The sequence below is a fragment of the Schistocerca cancellata genome, chromosome 8 (assembly GCF_023864275.1).
Source record: "Schistocerca cancellata isolate TAMUIC-IGC-003103 chromosome 8, iqSchCanc2.1, whole genome shotgun sequence".
Classification (NCBI taxonomy): Eukaryota; Metazoa; Arthropoda; class Insecta; order Orthoptera; family Acrididae; genus Schistocerca; species Schistocerca cancellata.
The window spans coordinates 359,947,923-359,966,029 of record NC_064633.1 but is presented as its reverse complement, the minus strand read 5'-3'; the positions used below and the strand labels follow the sequence as shown (position 1 = coordinate 359,966,029).

The following is an 18,107-nucleotide window of genomic DNA, read 5'->3' as shown; positions in this document are numbered from 1 at the left end:
CCCTCGACGATCACCAGTGGTGTACGGCCAGTGTAGGAGATCGCTCCCCACACCATGATGCTGGGTCTTGGCCCTGTGTGCCTCGGTCGTATGCAGTCCTGATTGTGGCGCTCACCTGCACGACGCCAGACACGCATACGACCATCATTGGCACCAAGGCAGAAGCGACTCTCATCGCTGAAGACGACACGTCTCCATTCGTCCCTCCATTCACGCCTGTCGCGACACCACTGGAGGCGGGCTGCGCGATGTTGGGGCGTGAGCGGAAGACGGCCTAACGGTGTGCGGGACCGTAGCCCAGCTTCATGGAGACGGTTGCGAATGGTCCTCGCCGATACCCCAGGAGCAACAGTGTCCCTAATTTGCTGGGAAGTGGCGGTGCGGTCCCCTACAGCACCGCGTAGGATCCTACGGTCTTGGCGTGCATCCGTGCGTCGCTGCGGTCCGGTCCCAGGTCGACGGGCACGTGCACCTTCCGCCGACCACTGGCGACAACATCGATGTACTGTGTAGACCTCACGCCCCACGTGTTGAGCAATTCGGCGGTACGTCCACCCGGCCTCCCGCATGCCCACTATACGCCCTCGCTCAAAGTCCGTCAACTGCACATACGGTTCACGTCCACGCTGTCGCGGCATGCTAGCAGTGTTAAAGACTGCGATGGAGCTCCGTATGCCACGGCAAACTGGCTGACACTGACGGCGGCGGTGCACAAATGCTGCGCAGCTAGCGCCATTCGACGGCCAACACCGCGGTTCCTGGTGTGTCCGCTGTGCCGTGCGTGTGATCATTGCTTGTACAGCCCTCTCGCAGTGTCCGGAGCAAGTATGGTGGGTCTGACACACCGGTGTCAATGTGTTATTTTTTCCATTTCCAGGAGTGTATATATATATATTCACTGTAATTGCTAACTTGTTCTATGTACAATCAAAGGTTTGATGAGACTTCTCTGTAAAATAGTTGGCCATAAAACACCTTCTGACTTATTGTGCATAAAGCTAACAAAGTTTTTCGCTCATTCATTGCTCACATCAATATCAATTATTTTTAAACTGTGGTACACTCGTATATGGAATAAGTAGCTAATTATGTAGGTGAAAATAATCTTTGCCTGTTTTCTGTTTAAGTTACAAATTTCTCACCATCTAAATCAATTATAACGTCCACTGCACTACATGAAGCTGAAGTGGAGCCCTAGTTCATTATTAAAAGCATTTTATTTTTTTTGACAGATCAAAATCTAAAATTTTTTCTAATAGGTGGGGATAATTGTATTTAATGGCAAGGATAGGAGACTGCCAAGTATACAGTTGATGATGTCTTATCTGTGTAACTTCTTCTTTCTCGATCTATATGTTGAAACTGGAAAAAAATAACAACTGTTGTGAAAGAATGCCAGATGATCAAATAAGTGACTGTTTTTAGAAAGAAGAGAGTAGGGTTCACTTGTCATCAACTGATAGTGTTTCTGCACTAACCCACGTAGAGGAGGATAGAATACAAAGTTACAAAGGACATTTTACTCCTATGTAAACAATCTAGTATTCAATTGAAATCATTTAAGTAAGGCGTCGAAAATCGAGATGATAGTCATCATGCGGAGTTAAGACCCCACTGCCTCCCAAGTATAGTTCAAGGTTCAGCATTATTTGTGGTAACATATCACTGCTACTACTTAATTCTTTAGAGGCTTCATAACTGACAGAACTTTCACACAATCTGTTTTCCAGGATGAGTTGATGAACATTGGACAATATAGTAAGACGGTATGAACCTAGGAAATATGAAGTACCTTCTGTTTGAGAGAAATTTTGAGAACTTCGAGTGCCGTTTAATACTGCACTGGGGACGTCGTCACCGTCCTTGGATATGGCACTGATACATCATGACCATATTATAATGACACGCGACGACTGTCTGGTAATGTTACTGATGCTGCTCACATTAATGTCACATGAAAGAGGGCAGCCATTCCCGGCTAGCCACATGTCAGCCTTGAGTAGAGATATCTGACGAAGGCATAGTGATAGACAGTATGTAACAGTTGCACTTAGAATCATAAGATCAGTTGTGGCAGATATTTCAGAGGTAGTATTAACTATCTACGCTTGTTTCTTCTTTATTGCGGTTCTGTAACGGGTGGTGTAAAAGGGGATTCTGGGACGTTCGGAGGTCGCTCGCTTAGGACACATGTAAGGGTGTCTTTCCAGAGATGGGTCGTGGACTCACTGGAGGAACAAAGTAGCAGGACGAGCCTTTGTGCCGGCGGGAGCCAGGCACTGGACCCTGGCCCCTCGTGGCATAGGACAATGTGGTCGGACTGAGCTATGGCGGTAAGCATGCGAACCTCCAGTATTTCCACCAACCCAGCCTGTGGGCAGCATAGAGCAAGCCAGGTGAACGAGATAAACTAACTGGCACCATGAGGAAATTAGGAGAAATTTCATTCCCATCATGAAGGAGTATAGGCTCCGGTAGAAAACCAACCAAAAAAGAACCACAATCCAAAAGAAAAAACTCAATCTTTGTCATTAGAGATGTATAAGTAACTATTTCAAACAATGCTAAAGGAGCAGAACATATTTTTAACATTTTTTCCTATGGTGGTGAGAACGCGCTGGTGAGAAGAACGTGCCCTATCATTGGTGGACAGGCTGTGATATCCGTCCCATATTCCACCTTTTGAATAGAGATGGGACGTAAAGAAATGATTTTGGAGCGATGTTTTTAAGGAGCTAATGGAAGGAGTGAGAGAGACTTTATGAGTTTATATGACTGGCCAACGTTGGTGGCAAAGTGTGAGATTGGATAGCAAATTTTAGGATATGCGAAAAGCTGTAGGCTGGGGAAGAAAATTCCGCTTTTTAGAGGTTATTGACAGAGTAGAAAGAGAGGGCAATAACATTCGGAGAAGGGCTGACTATTAAGATTCGAAGCAGGGGGGGGGGGGGCGGAAAAGAGCCTACTTTTAACATTCGAAAGAGGTACACGGAAGAGAGTAGCTGCGCAACATCCCAATGGTATCAGAGGACGTCAGCTGGGGCACACCCGACCAGTAATGATGGAGGGTCATCTCAAGTACTATGGTTCGGCACCAGATGCTGCAGCTCACGGTGAAAATACATTAGTGCAACAGCATGCTAGGACAGATAAGCACAACGATTCGTTCGATCGGATGGAAGCGGGGTCTTGCGAATGGTTGATACGCCTCAGTAGACGAGTTATCTTCATTTTCTGTCAGTTCCTCCCTGTGCAGTCAGTGCTTAACTACCATACGACTTATTGTGTCTGTAAGTATGATAGGATAAGTTTGATAGGATCGCGTCATAGCCTGACTGATGTCTTTCCTTGTTCCTGAACCTTGCCATCCAATAATGACGATTGTCAATGTGAACAACAATCCATGAACTGAGCTGAGACTGTGATTTATAAATGTTCAGTCCTTGCTGACTCCACTGTTGTTTATGAAATAAAGTATGGATATTATAACTTTCATAGCTAGTAAATCCCATATCATAGTAAAGAATTAGATAGGTTTCAAAGAGGTCACACTCGGAATACAGTGCTTAGGGTCCCTTACACTAGACTGCATTATCTAAAATCCAATGCATAACTTAATTAGCACTACACTCTAGGGAGAGATCTGCTATTGGAATCAGATCGGTGAGATGAGACAGTAGATGCATTACTACGATACTGCAGTGGCTGGCTGTGTTGTTAAAAAGATCGTGGAATGTTCCTTCGGATACGCATAGATGTTTGGTCGTGAGTCATGCACGGATAGCCAAAGCGATTAAGGCCGTCGCTCATGTAAAGCGGGAAATCCGAGTTCGATTCCTGGTCCGGCAAAAACTTTCATTGTAATCATTCCCTTATACAGCTAATGATTGTTTGTATTTTAGGAATAAGGCATAATTTGGTCTCAGTGTAGGTTTCTCGGCAGTGATCGTATTTGACAAGCGTCGGAGAATTGGAATAAAACTTAAATTCTACTCTCTTTTCTCTTTCACGCATAGTTTGTTTCAGTTACCTTACTGATATTATGCTGGCTTACCACATATGATGTCCAGCGCACAGCTTGTAATAAATGGGTAGATATCAAACGTTTTCCCATCAGCTTTAGGTTTAAGTTTCTCTACTAGAACCTTCCCATTTTCTGCAAATATATCGACGAAGTTGTCTAAAATGCGGAAGTGGAAAGCAGGTGTAATCATTTTGCGATGCATATGCCATTTGGAACCTGTAAATATAAAAGCTGATATTAGCAACGGTCGACAGCGACTGATATTCGGGATACAAAAACTGAAAAATACATTCACGTCTTTGCCATCGACGGATAACAATGTGCAAGCTTTCTGATATTTCAAGGAGACAAAAACTCTGCATTCCAGCAGCAGCCAGATTAAGATACTAAGCAGAATCTTCGATGAAATATTCGAGAACGTAAGGACTATAATCTGGTCGCGAAGGTTACCACAAATGCACAATGCTTTCCCCAAGTTACAGAGAAATAATAGAAATATTAACAGTTTTCAGTATTTCTTTTTAATATTTCATCCAACTACTTTTCCAAAACTGTGGTAACAATCAGTAGCCACAGGTGTGAGATCATTTCTAATCTCTAATCAACTCGACAGGATCCTTGGAACGTTTCTGCCATAACAGAATGAATCTATTAGAGCTTTTAACTAGTGTTCGCTGTTTCACCACAGCCATACTGAAAATTATAACCTCTTTTAATTAAAAAAAAGTTATCTAGAACTATGTCCCAGAAAGTTGAAGCTAAATACACTAACTAATCCCACCTTGCCACTTACAAGATTTTAAAGTTAGGCGATATACAGAAGTGCAACAGTCCATGCGAGAGAAATTATAATGAAATTAGAGATTCATAGTGCTTGTATTCTCATTTCTAGCGAATTCCGCAGTTAAATAACATTACATGTTTGCTACTGCGTGATAACAAACTATCTCCGATAAAAAGCATCACAAGAATCAGAGTACTGAATGAGATTTTGCGCAGTTAAAAATGGATTCTATATATTTTGATCGTTTGCATAATTAAATCAGTTTTTCAGCCTGGTTTTTACAGGGTAAAACAAGTAAAGCCAAATTCAGTGAAATATGAATGCCACATTCAAACAAGTAGCAATTTTTTATTATTTCGTTAGTAAGTAAACATAAATCTGGAAGTTCATTTTAATATGATTTTATTTTGTTTACGCTGACATTAATTGCACTGGAGACATCATATTTAAGATTTTTTAAAATTAGAGTATAGTATGTCATATGTTAAATTTTAATTTCGTAAAGGTCCCTGTGCTACTTTTAGTGACTGCTTTTTGCAGATATGTAAATTGCATGCGATAGTTTTATATGCTGCAACACGCTCTGTGTTGATGGGTAGTATCATTTATAACCAGCGGATACATCATTGTCAACTAATTTGAATACATTTAACAACAGGTGTCTGCCCTGGATAAGGACCCAAATCTATCATCCTAGAATTTGGTCTTCTCGAACTTACCTGCTGTACGATTTAACCTCAAATTTAACAATTCTTGTTCATAATTAGTGATAATGAGGAACATACGATAAGAAGTGATTAAAATTTTAAAAATGGTAAGTGGTAAGATACATCCAACAGTGTTAATTCTCCGTATGCTACACTTGAAAAATTATTAGTTACTATATATACGCCAGTGCTTAACAATGGAAATTAAAGAAGGGCCTTTGCATACAGTCGCGTTTTAGAGTTCTGTACTTCGATCAGTAAAAGCGAAACCCTATACGATCACTTTGTGAATGAATTCGTTTTTCCCTAGCCAACGATTGAAACATATATAAAAAAATCTTAACGAAAGAAGTAAAGAAATTTCTTTAAGTCTTTAATACACAAAGCTAAGCCAGTAAATCATTATATTCTACCAGATAAATTCATTGCCAGTTTGTAAAGATGAGATTGCGGCGCTTAAGTCTGTCAGTTACTCAAAATCTCGAAAATACTTCGGCCACTGAGGTAAAAATCTCAACAGCACTATATACTGTTTCTGTGGTGTACTACGAACCTGATAGCGCCTCCTATTGGTCCTTCGGCGTATTAAGCCGTGAGGATGGTGTCGCTAAGGTAAACAGTCGAACTACTAAGCTGAGCAGAGTCGTAAAATTTTAAATTGCGACTTCTTTTTTGTGATGCTATCTCGATTAAATGAAGCTTATATGTTGCGTCAATCTATGCTGAAGTTATCTGTGCAAACCCCTGGAATACTGTTTTAGTAGTTTTGGAGATTAACGTGTTCAATCAAAAAGACGTGGCAGTTTTACAGTTTTATTATTAGTACTGATACAGACACACTCCGAGAAAACATGCCGACTATAGCATGTCAGCCGATAGAACAGTACTTCATTACAATATCACTGAATACCTTTCGCTGCCAAATTTTATCTGTAAGTTGTAAATGTGATAGCTCCTGTTTATATCACTTCTTGCCTTACCTTTAGTGAGTAATACCAGGAATACATGAGGTACCCACCTGTGCTAGTGAGGAGACCTTCCCCCAGCCAAGGGTACAGGAAGGAGTAGACTGCGGCCTTGTCTATTAATTCGCTGCTGGACAATACTTTCTGAAAAACGTGAAAGATTCATTAGAAAAAATGGTTCAAATGACTCTAAGCACTATGGGACTTAACATCTGAGGTCATCAGTCCCCTGCACTTAGAACTACTTAAACCTAACTAACCTAAGGACATCACACACATCCATGCCCGAGCCAGGATTCAAACCTGCAACGGAGCAGCACCGTGGTTGCGGATTGAAGTGCCTAGAACCGCTCGGCCACAGAGTTCGGCGATTCATTAGAGATCTTTTTCATTTATCTATACAAACTGTATATGTTGCTCAGAAGAAAAGGTCATATAAGGTGTAAAATAATGTTGTATGCAGGCTCAATCACAGATCACGTGTCCTTCATAGCGACAACCAACATGAGTAAAGACAAACACTGTTACTGACTGGTACATCATATACCAACTAGCTATAACGATAGTCGCTTAAAAGGTGAAGATATCTTCGCCACAAAGACAGATTACCGCGTTATTAATTTCGATTCAAATAACAAAGTGATCGTCACCTAGTCGATTGCACGACAGCTATCATAGCAAAAGCCAGTCAGAAAATGAGCTTGTTATCACATTGTCGGCCATTAAAAGTGCAACACTAGAAAGTATATCAAACAAAGAAATTTTGATTAATGTGTGTGCACATGATAGTAGAAAGAATACAGGATTAAAATATATTTTGATGTAGCAAGCCACAGAATCTGACAACAATTTTTGTTGTAATTGTATTTCAGCCAGTTCCATGATCTGACTAAACTTTTAAAATATTTCAAAGGGAACATTGCATGTCTACAACTTTAAAATGTAATCCATATTTGTCACTGTCTATTATATTTTAAAATTGTAGACATGCAAGTTAAACATCATGTATTATGAAAGTTTAGCTAGATCATTACCTACCTGGTTGAAAATGGTTGAAACAAAAATAAAAATTGTCTGCAGCTTGTGTAGTTTGTACAAAAACATGTCTTTTATGAAAGCTGTGAAGCACGACTTCAAGGACAGTTTATGACAGGGGTGGCCAGGAATTCGACTCTCGAGCTGCGCCCTAGCATGACTACAATAGTACTCAGCGCGGCTGGCACACATCCCCCATCACCATGGCATGCAGTCTGAGAGCGAGTAGGTGGAAGAGGGCGAAACTGTGAATGTGCCGCATTTAAACGTGCGGCGGCGCGGTTCTTTCCGTCCCTTTAAGACGGACCTGCACCTACCTGTGAACATTGTCTCAGCAGATCATCAGTAGGAAAGCCGAGTGAAACCTGCTGTACTTTGACGTGAACCAGGCTGCAATTAAAGTCACTAATCTACGTTTTGGGAGAAACATGAAATGAAAGATTGGAAATGTTGTCCTCAATTAATATATTCTGATACTTAGGTGAACAAGTATCACTGACAAGCCCATGCTAGTCTTAACACAGTCACTCATAATCCCTTTCACTTACGTTAGCAAGTTTAACGTGTTGCATTTCCCGAAAACGTAATAGCTACAAAAATACTGATTGTTTTTGATTGATAATGCTCGCCAAGTATTAAGTGTGTCGATACCAAATACAGTCACAGTTTTTAGCCACCGACCTGCTCAATACGCCACGCGGAATATATGTCTTTTCTCGTCACAAAATTCACTGAAAAATTCCGATATCTCTACACACACACACACACATCGGAATAATTATGCCGTCATTTTCCAACACTTTCGATGTATGAAACACTGCTAGATCCGGCAACTTACATTTCCATCGGAACTACTACTGCACACGTCCGATCTGTTTCATGACTAGGCTTCGACTCTTCAGTCACACTGCAGTCACACTGCATACAACTTGGTTTTATATTTCACATTTCCCAACAACATAGACCACAAACGAAACATATTTTCAGCATTATTTAATTACTTTTGGCGTGCTGAAGGCACAATATAACTTTTATTTGGAACAAGCTGCCGGCATACGGACAGATGAATACGATGTCACAGATTATCGCACTCAGGTTGCCACGTGATTGGGACTTATTTAGTTTCGTAATCAGAAAAACGTCTTTACACACATACGTTGATTGAAATATTGTAGCACTTTTGCAACCCCATTATGGAGACGCGGGGACTCCTCCTGTGGAAAGCTATGTAGACGTTCTGGACAGTTTTATCTTTAAAGGGATTTGTCTTTAAAACGGGAATTGACTTGCAGATCCATCAGTTACATCTGTATATGCACAGAAGTGCATCAACTGAAACTGCTAACGGTTTCGAAAACAACCCGGAAAGAAATTTAAGACTGGGAGTGTCCTCAAAACGTTTAGGAGACTACCCTTCTTATTTTTCAAGGCCACAATAAGTTTCTCAAATCTCGCGTTTTTTTAATGCCGGTGAGCTTAGGAAAGTGGACTGTGTTTTTCAGAATGTATCCTTCCACAAAATGATTTTCTTTCTAAATGCGTCCCCATCAAATCAGAAAGAAGTTGTTTCTCACCTCACAGTGTCTTACTGTGGGCTTTGTGCAGTCAATCAACTTAAAATGCAAGGTCAGCATTCCATTCCGGCTGTTTTCATTTTCTATCCTCCACTCCTTTTTCCTTTGCAACTTCAACAGAAGCGAGTTTTAAACCAAAAATCGTTTCTGGCACGCCCTTTGACTTAGCAACGTACTTTGTAATTTACAAAATCTCAGCACTCTTCTTTTCCAAGTGCTCTACGGCTGCAAATTTAACGCAAAATGCTTCTTTGCCTACATAACAATGAATCCCGTCTTTCGATAGTTGTAATTTCTTGCTCTTTCATTCTCAACTAAATCCTGGCTTGTGATGATAGATTGTTAGGTGTCTCTTTTTGTGCAGAAAGCCATTGGTCGTGTGAACGACCTTCATACAGGGTCACAATTATTGAACTATATGAAAGAAAACGAAAATTAGTTACAAATTACGGCGTTCACACAATTTATTCAACATGGAAATGTCACAACAGATATTCGGATTTAGGTTATGACATGTTACTGAACCACTGCAAAATTTACTGCTCTGTATGTTATTGAAAGGAAGTCGTAATTTATAGTTTATGCACTAGTAAACTATAATAATACGGTCTCTAATGGTGTGTCATTTTTAAAATAAGTAAAAAATGTCCAGTTTTACACCTGCAACTGAAAATTATACGAGAGTTTAGTAATCTAGGATTAAATTACACTTATATTCTCGCCTGTCCCAAATATTTGGCTGCTCTTTGCTTCAGCCGAACGAAGGGACGTCACGTTGAAACATTGCGATTTCAGCTATTGTTTGTTCTTCTTTGGGCTGAGCTGTCCCTAACGACAAGTGCAAAGGGTGACGACAACGAAGGCGAATGTAAACCGACCTCTCAAAAGTCATGGGGTACCTCATAATATCGCGTCAGACCTCCTTTTGTCCGGCGTAGTGCACCGACTCGACGTGGCACAGACTCAACAACTCGTTGGAAGTTCCCTGCGGAAACATGAGCTATGCTGCCTCTGTAGCAGTATGTAACTGGGAGAGTGTTTCCTGTGCAGGAGTTTTTGCACCAACTGGTCTCTCGGTTACGTCCGATAAATGTTCAATGCGATTAAAGTCAGGTGACCTGGGGATTCAAATCATTCATTCGGATTGTTGAGAGTATTCTGACATACACACTGTCATACATAAAAATTCCAACATTGTTTGGGTATGTTGCTGCCACATGTAGTAAGCGTTGCTTCACGCAGTCGAGAATGGCAAAACAGAGGCACGCCGACGACCGAGGCGTTGCGAAATAAGCACGCACAGATAGCCTTGCTGACAGCAGCAGTCTACCAACAGACTGACGCAAGGACGCACACAGACCGAGCGCCGAGCGAAGCCTGGAGAGTGCTGAGTAAGGGGAGTGAGGCCAGCACGCTAAGTTACGCTGCAATATACTGCGGGAGTAATAACAAAAAGCTACCACCGAGGGTAAAAAACGTCCTCCTGCCGGATATAAATAGTGGAGCGAAGACAGCAACAGACAGAAGCCATTAGGAAACAGTTCAGATCTGAGGACAGATGTGGTCCGTGTCCGAATGTTCAATCTTCGTAGGTCTGGAAGTCTGTTCCAGCTCGCAGGAGTCATCCGTTCGCCGCCAGACGTCAACTTCAGCTCTGGAGGTCGGCCCGAGTGCGGTCGGCACCATGGCTGACTAACTATAGCGAGAACTTCCAGCAGGACAGGCCGCAGCGCGGTCTTGGTCACAGGCGCCGCCAGGGACTGACGCCCGGACTTCACGGCAACCCGGCCCCACGGCGCGTGGTCCGTCCGTGACGGGACCTCGCAGACATCGCGACTGACAGCTTCCCAGCCGCCGGTGCAGCAGGCGTCGGCAGCTGACCTCACGGCGACGCGGCTCCGTGGACGTGTCCGTACTGGGGCGCGAGCGGCGACGAGTTCATCTCAACCACAGGGCATCCTGGCTTCAGCGGAGCACTGGTGGCCTGAGGCTCCCGAGTGCGATCAGCGGAGCGCGTTGCGCGCATTGTCGGAGAATCTACACAGCAGGAGCCAGGCGGAGGGATCCGCCGGGCTGGGCAGCGACGACGAGGGAGAAATTGTAAAGAAAGTTCAATAAATAATTGTAAAACTCCACCCCGTCTCAGTCTTTGGCGCAGCCACTGTGTCTGCTGCTAACAAGCGGTGCAGAAGTAGTAACAGGAACATGAAGTCCATGAATGGCTGCAAATGGTCTCGAAGCAGAGAAAGATAAATTCCAGTCAATTCCATGTAAAGACAGCCCTCTCAATTACGGAGCCACCACCAGCTTGCACAGTGCTTGTTGACATCTTGGGTCCTTGGATTCGCGGGGTCTGCGCCACTCTCTTACCACCTGAAATCGGGACTCATTTGAGCAGACCGGTTTTACAGTCGTGTAGCGTCCAACCAATGTCACGAGCCAGGCGCGGCACGCAGGCGGTGTCGTGCTGTTAGCAAAGGCACTCGCGTCGGTCTTCTACTTCCATAGCCCATTAACGCCAGATTTCGCCGCACTGTTATAACAGGTGTCTTCGTCGTTCGTGCCACATTGATTTCTGCGGTTATTTAAAGCCGTGATGCTTGTCTATTAGCATTGACAATTCTACGCGAACGCCGCTGCTCTCAGTCATTAAGTGAAGGACATGGACCACAGCCTTGCCCGTGGTGAGAGGTAATGCTAGAAATCTGATATTTTCGATACGGTGGATCTCGGAATACTGAATTCCCTAACGATTTCCGGTATGGAATTTCCCATGCATCTGGCCCCAACTACCACTTCGCTTTGTTAATTTCCGTCGTTTGGCCATAATAACGTCGGAACCCGTTTCATTTGAATCACTTGAGTACAAATGTCAGCTCCGCCAACTCACCGCCCTTCCATACCTTGCTTACGTGACACTATCGGGATCTGTATATGTGCACATTGCTATCTCATGACTTTCGTTTTTTCAGTGTACTCCCCAAACACGGGTACACTGTTCATTGTGCTGTATGAAAAGCCAGGACTCGTCTAAAGCGGCGAAGTGGCACCACTCCTGGGTACGTTCTAGCCATTGAACGCACCGTTGTCAGCGCACCTTTCTCTTCAGCACCGTCAACGGAGGCCCAAACAACGGCCGGACAGTCCGTGGTGTTCCAGACATCGTCACACTGTCCTTGTAGATACTTGTCTTGCTGCAGACAGGCCCTATTCCTGACCTAAAGTACGTGACGTGGCTGTTTGATCCTTAACAGCTGGGAGTACAGTTTGTCTGCCTTCTCGAAGGCTAATGTCGTGGGTCTGTTACGGTTCGGCGTGGCTTTGAGTATGGCCCTCATGAACCCATCCATTCCGTACTCACATGACCATTGTGTGGTTCCGACCAACGCTAGCAGCAGTATCACAGAAGAATTAACCAGTTTCGCTAGGGTGTGAACCTGGCACATTTTGGTAAACTTTTTTTTTTTAGTCGTCAGTCTTCTGACTGGTTTGATTCAGCTCGCCACCAGTTCCTCCCCCGTGGCTAACTTGTTCATCTCAGTGTAGCATTTGGACTCTATATCCTAAATTATTTGTTGGAAGTATTCCAGTTTCTGTCTTCTCTTACAGTTTTTACCCTCGATATTTTCTTCTGGTACTATGGTGGTTATTCCCGTATCCCTTAAAACTGTCCTATAATCCTAAACCTTCTTCTTGCCAGTGTTTTCCATACGTTACTCCCTTCGCCGATTCTGCGGAGAATCTCCTCATTCCTTACCTTATAAGCCCACGTAATTTTCAACAATCGGTTGTATCACCACAGCTCCAATGCCTCTGTTCCGGTTTTCTCAGTCCATGTTTCACAACCATACAGTGCGATGCTCCAAATGTACATTCTCAGAAATTCCTCCCTCAAATTATGACCCATGTTTGACACCAGTAGACTCCCGTTGGCCAGGAAAGTTCTCTAATCTGCTTCTTATCTCTTACTTACTTCGACCGTCAAGGGTAATTTTACTTCCAGGGTAGGAAAATCCTCTAACCTCGTCTGCTTCGTGATTATCAATTCTGTTGTTAAGTTTATCTGTACTCCCATTTCTGCTACATCACATTACATTTGTTGTTTTTTTTACGGTTCACTCTCAATCCATTTCTCATTAGACTGTTCATTCCATCCAACAAAACCTGTAACCCTTCAACACATTCACTGAGGACAGCAATGTCATCAACAAAGCTTATTATTGCTATCTTTTCAACCTGAATTTTAATCCCACTCTTTGACCTCTATTTTATTTCTGCGATTTCTTCTTTGATGTATGGTTTGAACAGTAGGAGCGAAAGATTGCATCCCTGTCGAACACCTTTGTAATCCGCGCATTTCGTTCTTCATTTTGCAGGCCTATTGTTTCCTATTGGTTCTTGCACATACCGAATATTACCCGGCCTTCCCTATAGTTTACACCTATTTTTCTCATTATTTAGAACACCTTTCCCCATTTTACATTGTCGAATGTACTTTCTAGGTCGATGAATGCTATGAGCGTGTCTTGATTGTTCTTCGTTCTTCCATTATCAAGCGTAACTTCAGAACTGCCTCTCTGGTGCTTTTATATTTCCTAAAACCTAAAGCCAAACTGATCACATAACAGATACTCAGTTTTCTTTTCCATTATTCTGTACATTATTCTTGTCAAGAACTTGGATGCATGGGCTGTGAAGCTGACTGTGCGATAGTTCTCGCGTTACCTGTACTTCTTTTCTTCCGAATTGTGTTGATGATTTTCTTCCGAAAGTCTGATGCTATGTCACCAGTCCCATATCTTCTAACTACATCTTGAATAGACGTTTGGTTGTCACTTCCCCCGATGATTTTAGTAATTCCGGTGGAATGTTATCTGTCCCTTCTGCCTTAATTGAACTTAAGCCGTCCAAAACTCTTCTGAATTCAGATTATAATACTGGCCCCCCTATCTCTTCTCCATCGACTCCTGTTTCTTCATCTGTCACATCAGACAAGTCCTCCCCCTCATAGAAGCCTCCGATGTACTCTTTACACCTATCCGCTCTCTCCTCTGCATTTAACTCTGTAATTCCCATTGTACTTTCAATGATGCCACCTTTGCTTTTAATTTCATCGAAGCCTGTTTTGACTGACTCAGTCCCGACGATGATTTCTCTTTCGATTTCTTCTCAACTTTCCTGCAGCCATTTCGCATTAACTTCATGCTTTTCTTATTCATTTCGTTCCTTAGGGATTTATATTGATGTGTTCCTGTCTTTCCCGGAACATTTTTCTACATCCTTCTTCTAGTAACTCATCTGTTAACCAAGGCTTACCTTCCTTACACCTACTTCCGTTCGTCCAGCATCTGTGTTTCGGCGTTTTAAAGATGTCCATTCCTTTTCAGAGTGCACTCTGGAGTTCCTTACCACAGTATCCATATGAACTTCAAAGGCGTCCCGTCATTCCTCAGTATTTCAGCATCTCTGTTCCATCGACATTGACTCATTCGACTGATTCTTCAGTATACTATGCATCATTACTAAATTGAGATCCTGGTTTACGCCTAGCAGTTCAATATTTGATTTCGGAATCTCTCTCTGACCACAGTGCAAACCAACTGGAAGCTTAGTGTGTGTCCTGGTATTTAGCAAGCATAACTCCTCCTCTTGTAATTCTTGAACAGAGTATTTACTATTACCATCTGAAATTTATTGTGGATCTTAATTAGTCTTTCTCCTCTCCCATTCCTACTGTCAAGCCCGTATTCTTCTGTAACTCTTTCTTCTATTCCTTCCCCTACAACGGCGTTCCAATCCCTCATTAGACTTTTATCTTGCTTTAGATATTGAATTACCCGTTCAGTATCCTCTAATGCGTTTTCTATTCATCTGACGCTTGCGATGTTGGCATGTATACTAGAACTCTTCCTTCCCCTATAACTGCATTCCAATCCCCCATGACTATTAGATTTTCATCTGCCTTTACATACTATATTACCTTTTCAGTATCCTCATATACTTTCTCTGTCTCTTCATCTTCAGCTTGCGACGTCGGCAGGTATACCTGAACTATCGTCGTCGGTGTTGGTTTGCAGTCGATTCTGATAATAACAATCCTATCATTGAACTAGTCACAGTAACGCACTCTCTGCCCTACCTTCCTATTCATAACGAATCCTACTCCCGTTATACCATTTTCTGCTGCTGTTGATGTTACCCCATATTCATCTGGCCAAAAGTCCTTATCTTCGTTTCATTTGTGTTTCCCTTTTCAGATTTTCTTGCTTTCCTACTAAGTTCAAACGTCCGACGATTCAGACTCCGTCAAGTAGAACGTTATGCCGTCGTTGGTTATGCCATCTTTTTTCATAGTCACCTCCTCCTTGGCTGTCCCCTTCCGGAGATCCGAATGGGAGACTAATCCGGAATCTTTAGTCATTGGAATGGTCATTATGACACATTTACTTAAGGACGGACAACATGCCCTATGCGTACAGCTGTGGTGACTTTAATGCAGTGGTTTCCATTGCCTTTCGCATGCTCATGTCTTGGGTCACTGCTGATTCTCGTGGCTTTAACAATAATGGTAGTACCAGCCGTTACTTGACACTTATTCTCTTATAGCGCAAATATTCGTGCATAACTGCGTAAGTAATCTATATGGATCAAAGATTCACTGTGACTGAGAGAGAGAGAGAGAGAGAGAGAGAGAGAGAGAGAGAGAGAGAGATTACCTCTGCCTCGTGATATAAAAACTCTGTGGATATAACGTGGAATATTACGTGTACCATGGACTTACTTACTTCTGATTTAGCAATTGCGGAGAGGAATCGGAGGGTATGATCGCAGCTGAACTATTATTAGCAGCATTGTTGAAAGCTGCAGTTTTGAAAACGGAATTAATTTGTTTAATTATAATAACATTTCATCTCATACAATAGGATTATGTATCCTAAAATGTAGCTATGAAGATCATTCACGGAAAAATATAATTTCATGAATGGAAAAGGTACGTTGAATTCTTTGGTTATTTTGACTTCTTCCTTGTCTGTGGCTCTGAACATTATATGGTATGTTGTAAATAGCAGGAAACTTCGTATCCTGGCAATCAGTAAAGCCTGCACCACGGTCATTTGTATTCTATTTTGAGAGATTAATTTCTGGACTTTTACCGAAGTCTGTGCAAAACAGTGGGGATTTTAACTGCTCCATGTGAATACATTTACCAGTCAGTCGTACACATCAAAAATAACATTGGTAATTACTGCACAAACAGCTCTGTCCATGACCACGCAACAAGAGATAGACTCAATTTGCATTTATCAAGAAAAAATAAACATTAAACTCAAAACAGCATTTTCTACCAATGAATAAAACTGTACAATAAATTACCAAAAGATATTAAAGAAATTGCAAAAATACACTTATTTAAAAAGGCAGCTAAAAAGTACCTGTTATGCAATACTTTTATGCATTGTAGGATTACTTAGATAAAACGGAGTAGGGATTTGATAAAAAATGTTATAAAAATAAATAATAATAATAAGGATTATAAAACATCCAACATTCCACATAACACCTTCAACTTATGTTTCTTTCCTTCTTTTTCCTTTCTAAAAATACTTACCCCCAAGCTATGCATAACATAATACTAACACCTCTTCTTCTTTCTGAGCTCAACATATCAGTCATTATGGGGGGATGCTGACTCAGTTTTTCAGGATAGCAAATGGGAAGTTGCGGTACAGTAAATGGTGCAGAGATCACCAGTGCGTGTGTGTGTGTGTGTGTGTGTGTGTGTGTGTGTGTGTGTGTGTATGCGCGCGCGCGAGTGTGTGTGTGTGTGTGTGTTTGTGTGTGTGTGTGTGTGTGTGTGTGTGTGTATTGAGTGATTGGGTGAAGTGTTATGAAATAATGTGTATATAGTGTGTGCAGTGACTGATAGTGAGAGATGAGTGAATAGTGTGTTATTACATTATTTAATAATTTATTTGTTAAAAAAAGTGTTGTATACCAGGAGTAAATCTAATGATTGTCTCTAACTAGATGTCTGTAGATATATGTTTATACGAATTAGCTTATTTGAAATTGCTCTAAACTCTTAAATACTTTGACATGTCCTAAATACTTGTAAAAAGAGATCTACGGGTGAATAAAGCTAGCTACTTCTACTTCTACTACTACTACTACTAATACACAGATTGGACACTGATTGCCACGCTGCAGAGTGAGTACGTCATGCACCCAAGACGGCTTCCCAACGGATTTAGATTGTGCCTCTGACTGTTTAAAGAATTTTTAGAGTCGGAATTCTGCAGAGCCATAGGAATTTTATTCTAGGTGCTGACTTCGATGTCGAGAGGCAGACAAAATATGATGACGAATTGTAACTGCCTAGTCATTTTGTTTTATAGTCTTGAGAATGCAAACAGGACTTACATTTATACATAGGAATAAGGGATATTTGTGTTAAAAATATTGGAGAGGAGACTTCTCTCTCCCAAAAGTTTCCGTTCATGTAACTAGATAGCATTAAGTCATAACAATTTAATTTCAGTTTAATGGGGAGAGACGTTAAAGAAGTTTCCCTCCCCAAGAACGTGTCATGAGCCTCTGTCTGCTTCTCCACCCTCTCTGACAAGCCGGAAGGCAGAACGAGGGTGACTTCTTATGCCGGACACTTCCGATCACCATCGCTGATGATTTCTATTCAAAACTCAAGCAGTGGCTAGGTTCGAAAACATCCAGCGCGATTTCTGAATAAGAAACCCGTTGCACAATCCTTTTTTCTTTCTTTTTTAATTTATTGGCCTCCGGGACGTGCCCATACAGTCATCTCAACACTGGAAATATTAGACTACAGTTTTTTTTGACAATAGTGAACATACAACGTGCGCTGGTACGAAGTTACAAAGGCTTAACAAAGGACAGATTAAGATATAAAATAAGTTTTACAACCTCTGTATAGTGAGACGAGTAAACAGGATGAAAATATAACGCTGGATACACAGAGGTAGTATGCTATGACATTTATAC

The 18,107-nt window shown here is 42.0% G+C and overlaps 1 protein-coding gene across 2 annotated transcripts in view; it reads right to left on the bottom strand.

Moving 5' to 3' along the window:
• LOC126095282 (cytochrome P450 4C1-like) overlaps positions 1-18,107 on the bottom strand; it is a 355,750-nt gene that overhangs the window by 44,714 nt on the left and 292,929 nt on the right. Inside the window, exons 3-4 of one of the 2 annotated variants that reach the window (XM_049910044.1) lie at positions 6,534-6,624; positions 4,055-4,240 (exon numbers count right to left, since the gene is read on the bottom strand). The exons of the other annotated variant lie outside the window; for it this stretch is intronic. Coding sequence (XP_049766001.1) covers positions 4,055-4,240; positions 6,534-6,624 — 277 coding nt within the window. The remainder of the gene's footprint in view (positions 1-4,054; positions 4,241-6,533; positions 6,625-18,107) is intronic. 2 annotated transcript variants of the gene reach the window in all.